Source organism: Nicotiana tabacum, chromosome 15 (genome assembly GCF_000715075.1).
Source record: "Nicotiana tabacum cultivar K326 chromosome 15, ASM71507v2, whole genome shotgun sequence".
NCBI classification, from domain to species: domain Eukaryota; kingdom Viridiplantae; phylum Streptophyta; class Magnoliopsida; order Solanales; family Solanaceae; genus Nicotiana; species Nicotiana tabacum.
This window is the reverse complement of record NC_134094.1, coordinates 122,530,000-122,534,760: the sequence shown is the minus strand read 5'-3', so window position 1 is coordinate 122,534,760 and position 4,761 is coordinate 122,530,000. Positions and strand designations below refer to the sequence as shown.

At 39.1% G+C, this 4,761-nt stretch overlaps 1 protein-coding gene across 1 annotated transcript; it reads left to right on the top strand.

Annotated features, from left to right (window-relative positions):
• The first annotated feature begins 596 nt into the window (after positions 1–596).
• LOC142169839 (uncharacterized) lies at positions 597–4,422 on the top strand. Its single transcript, XM_075231760.1, has 7 exons — positions 597–1,713; positions 2,210–2,373; positions 2,915–3,056; positions 3,191–3,327; positions 3,487–3,588; positions 3,790–3,894; positions 4,060–4,422. Exons 1-7 carry the CDS (start codon positions 597–599, stop codon positions 4,420–4,422), a joined length of 2,130 nt encoding a protein of 709 aa, XP_075087861.1.
• Positions 4,423–4,761: the final 339 nt, after the last annotated feature.

The following is a 4,761-nucleotide window of genomic DNA, read 5'->3' as shown; positions in this document are numbered from 1 at the left end:
TATCTATCAATCGATTTGAAAATAGCATGCTCATCTCGCTTTCTTTAAATAAAGGGACATAATAAAAATTAGAGGGTCTAGTATTTGTTTTGACCGACTCAATTCTCTCCTTCTCATCACCCTATCTATGGGTTTCTTTTTCTCTTTCCGACATAGCTGGATAATCCTCAAACAAACATGGTATTATAGCAGGAATTCTAATTTCTCTCGTCATGAGCTTCAGTCCGATGTTACCCTCGCCTAGAGTTTTGGATGTTTTCATCTCCGTCTGTGTTTGATCGATGACACCTGATAACCGACGATTTTGACCGTTAAAATTTGGGGTTTTCTTTGTCTTGCATCTTCAACTGACTTGTCCTGCTAGGAGCTTCTGGTTTTCCCAAATTTCCTCACCAGTTTCTGCGGATTAGACTTTCTAGGGTTTCGCATTCAGAGAAGACTCTTCTTCTTCGAGTTTGAGAAGGAGGCTGGTAATATCTTCCCTATGTTCAACTCCAAAATCATATAGATCCGTTGCTGCATATATTGTACTTGTGTAGAAAATTATACTATTACAATTGTTAATTGTTTTCTCTCATTTTTATTGAATTGAACTTATGGATAACGTAGGATCACTTAGTAATACAACTTCTGAGGGTTTTACTCCCTTCATAATAGATCCATCCCATCCATTGTATGTGCATCCTTCTGACAGTCCTAATAGTCAATTGGTGTCAGTGCCTTTTAATGGATGTAGCTTTGTCCTATGGAGAAGCAATATGCTTACCTCCTTATCTGCAAAGAACAAATTAGGAATCTTAGATGGTAGGGTTCCTCAACCACCACCAGATTCTCCTTACTATTTATACTGGGAAAGGTGTAATGACATAGTGAAGGTATGGATAATTAATTATGTGTCTAGAGAGATTGCAACCAATGCCATGTGTCTTAAGACTACAAGGGAAGTCTGGAAAGACATTAATGAGAGATTTGGTCAATCAAATGGCTCAAAGTACCTTCAAATCCAAAGGAAAATTAGCACAATCACTCAGGGTTCATCTGGCATTGCTACCTATTTCACTAAACTTAGGAGCTTGTGGAATGAACTGAACTCCTCTTATGTTGGTCCAGTGTGTTCTTTTGGAGCACTTCCAAAGTTTATAGAGGATCAACAATTGTTGCAGCTCCTGAATGGGTTGAATAAGTCATATTCTACTGTTAAGAGTGTCATCATGATGATGAATCCCCTTCCTCCTATAAGCAAGGCTTACTCCTTTCTACAACAGGATGAGAGTCAAAAGGAGGCCATTTCCACTCTTTCCAATTTCTCTGGGGATTCTGCCTCTTTCTCTGTCTCCCCTACTCAGTACAATAACAATAGAAACTTCACTCAGAAGGTGAATTATGAACCCAACAAGAATGTGTCTACAGTATCTTGTAAGTACTGTAAGAAACCTGGACACACAGTGGAAAAATATTATAGACTTCATGGTTTTTTCCCTGATTTTAAATTCACAAAGAACAAGAAGTCTGCTTCATGTGTCCAAGGTGATATTTCCTATCCTCAGCCATCTCCTGGTGTTAGTCAGCCTCCAGGAAATTCTGTTCCAGTTCATGGGTTTACAAAGGAGAAATATCAGCATCTCCTGACTTTATTCCAACAAGTTCAAGCCTCTCCTGGTTCTGTACCAACTATTCACCCAGATGAGGATTCTGCCTTTTCTCACTTTGCAGGTTTGTTCACTGCCTATGTTGTAGAGTCTGTAGGTTCTTATATGTGTGCATCTTCATAGTCAAATTCAAACCCTTGGATCTTGGATTCAGGGGCCACTAACCACATGACTCTGCAGCTAACATTTGCTTCACAATGTTGTGCCTTTAACTAAATCATTTCTTGTCACATTACCTAATGGGTATAAAGTTAAGGTTATATCAACTGGATCTTTACATCTAAGAGATGATACAACATTACTTAATGTCCTTCTAGTGCCATCTTTCCATTTTAATTTAATTTCTATTCATCAATTCATTACTCAGCTGAATTGTATAGCACTTCTTACCAAATTCCATTGTTCTTTACAAGGCCCTTCTCTGAAGAGGCCACTGGTAATTGGTAAGGCTGGTGGCAGGCTGTACTATCTTCATCCAGATAGAGATTTGTTTCCCAGTACAACTTCCTCTCTATCATCTTTTATTGATGCACCTTGCAATGAGTTTATTTTTTATGTAGGTTCAATTCCATGTAATAAATTTGTCCCTGCACCTTCACATGTAAATGTTCCACCTAGTTGTAATCAAACTTCAACTGTTAATAAGATGGATCTACTTTGGCATCAGAGATTAGGACACATGCCTTTTCATAAGATGCAATCCATTTCTTTTCTGTCTAATAAGGTATCCACTAAACAACCTTTTATATGTTCAATTTATCCAATAGATAGACAACAAAGACTACCTTTTCATGATAGCACTATTCATTCTACCACACCTTTTCAACTAGTTCACATTGATATTTGGGGTCCTTATAACACTAAAACCTATAATGGATTTAGGTATTTTCTAACTTTAGTTGATGACTTTACTAGAGTCACTTGGACTCATATTCTTTCTTCCAAGAGTAATGCTTTGTCCATCCTTAAAGCTTTCACCTCTATGGTAAAGGTTCACTTCAACTGCTCAGTACATACTTTCAGATCAGATAATGCTTTTGAGCTTGGGAGTAGTACTGAAGCCATCAGTATCTTTTCTTCCTAAGGAATTTTATATCAAACTTCTATCCCTCATACTCCACAACAAAATGGTGTTGTGAAAAGAAAACACAAACATCTTTTAGAAGTTTCAAGAGCCCTACTGTTTCAATCTAAACTACCACTGAAATTTTAGGGGGATTGTGTACTGACTGCTACTTCTCCTTAAACTTTCCGCTTTTGAAAAGCTTCATGGTCATCCACCCTCCTATAATCATATAAGATCATTTGGTTGTCTCTGCTTTGCTACTTCCCCCAAGGTAGGCAGAGATAAGTTTCAATCTAGAGCTATTGCTTGTACATTCATGGGATATCCATGTGGGAAGAAAGGTTACAAATTGCTCAACTTATCTAGCTCTTCTGTTTTTCATCCTTGGTATTCCATGAACATATTTTTCCTTATTCTTCTTCCTTTAATTCTCCCCATTCCAATGTTTTACCTCCAACTTTTGTGGATATTCCAGCTTCTGCTACTGTAGTTTCTCCTCCTACTAGTCATCCTGAATCTTCTCCTTCCTTTAATCATCTACCTTCATCTTCACCTCCTATTGTTTCCCCTGTTACTCCTTCCACCTCTCCTAATTCCACTGCAACTACTTTTGTTCTTCCTCTCTTAAGGAAGTCCAATAGAACTGTCACTCAACCCTCCTACCTCGAGGATTATATATGTACCTCTATCATCTCCCCTTCTCCTAATTCTGCACACTCTAAGGTCTTACCTAGTGAAGCTCACATGTATGAACCTCAGTTCTAATAGCAGGTTGCAGCTCATCTTGCTTGGCAAGAGGCCATGCTAAAAGAATTTCATGCTCTTGAGGCTAATCAGACCTGGGGCATTGTCCCTCTTCCCTCTAATAAGAAGGTTATTCCTTGCAAATAGGTTTATAAGATTAAGCAGAGGGCAGATGGGTCTATTGAAAGATACAAGGCAAGATTAGTTATTAGAGGTGATACTCAGAGGGAAGACATTGATTTTACTGAAACCTTCTCCCCTGTTATCAATCACACCACAATCAAATGTCTCTTAACTCTTTCCATCAAGAGAGATTGGATTGTGTACTAGTTGGATGTTAATAATGCTTTCCTCCATAGTGATCTCCATGAGGAGGTCTATATAAAAATTCCTCCTAACCTTGATGTCTCCTTTGTTTCTTCTTCAGCTCCTCTGGTCTGTAAGCTCAAGAAATCATTTTATAGCCTCAGGCAAGCCTCCAGGCAGTGGTTTTCAAAACTGTCTGAGGCTTTGCTGTCAAGGGGCTACATTTCCAATCTCAATGATTACTCTCTTTTTACCAAATCCTCTTCTGGTTCTTTGGTGGTATTATCTTTCTAGGTTGATGATATATTATTGGCTGGAGATGACCTCACTAAAATGAACTCCCTGAAGTCATTTTTGGATGACCAGTTCAAGATTAAGGATTTGGGTTCAGTCCATTACTTCTTGGGTCTGGAAATCACCAAAACTCCTCAAGGTTATGTCATGAGTCAGCTTAAATACACTACTAATCTTCTAGCTGAGTTCAACTGCCACAATTTCACCTCTGTTGTGACTCCCCTGGACCCTTATGTTAAGCTGACCCTAGACATGGGTGATCCTCTCCCTGATCCTAGTGTGTACAGGAGACTTATTGGCAAACTCAACTTTTTACAGTACAGTAGACCTGATATCTCTTTCTCTGTCCAGCACTTGAGCTAGTTTCTTCAGAAACCTCATGTTCCTCACATGATGACTGGCCTACATGTTCTCAAATATCTGTTAGCTTCTCCTTCTCAGGGTGTGCTTCTCTCCAGCTCTTCTGACTTGTCTCTTGTGGCATACTCTGATTCTGATTGGGCTTCTTGTGATATATCTCGCAAATCAGTTACTGGCTATTATGTGACACTTGGTGGGAGCCCAGTTTCTTGGAAGAGTAAGAAACAACCCACCATTTCTTTGTCTTCAGCTGAGGCTGAATACAGGGCTCTAAGGAAAGTAGGTGCTGAAATTTCATGGTTGGTCAGGCTACTTGGGGATCTTGGTCTTCCTATTTGCACT

What these genes read in the sequence shown, in the direction of transcription:
- LOC142169839 (XM_075231760.1), top strand. Translation starts at nt 597, where the DNA reads ATGGATAACGTAGGATCACTTAGTAATACAACTTCTGAGGGTTTTACT. An exon ending in TTTCTTTTCTGTCTAATAAG is followed by an intron (nt 2,374 to 2,914) that starts GTATCCACTAAA and finishes GCTTTTGAAAAG; the next exon opens with CTTCATGGTCATCCACCCTC. An exon ending in ATTCCACTGCAACTACTTTT is followed by an intron (nt 3,328 to 3,486) that starts GTTCTTCCTCTC and finishes TTCTAATAGCAG; the next exon opens with GTTGCAGCTCATCTTGCTTG.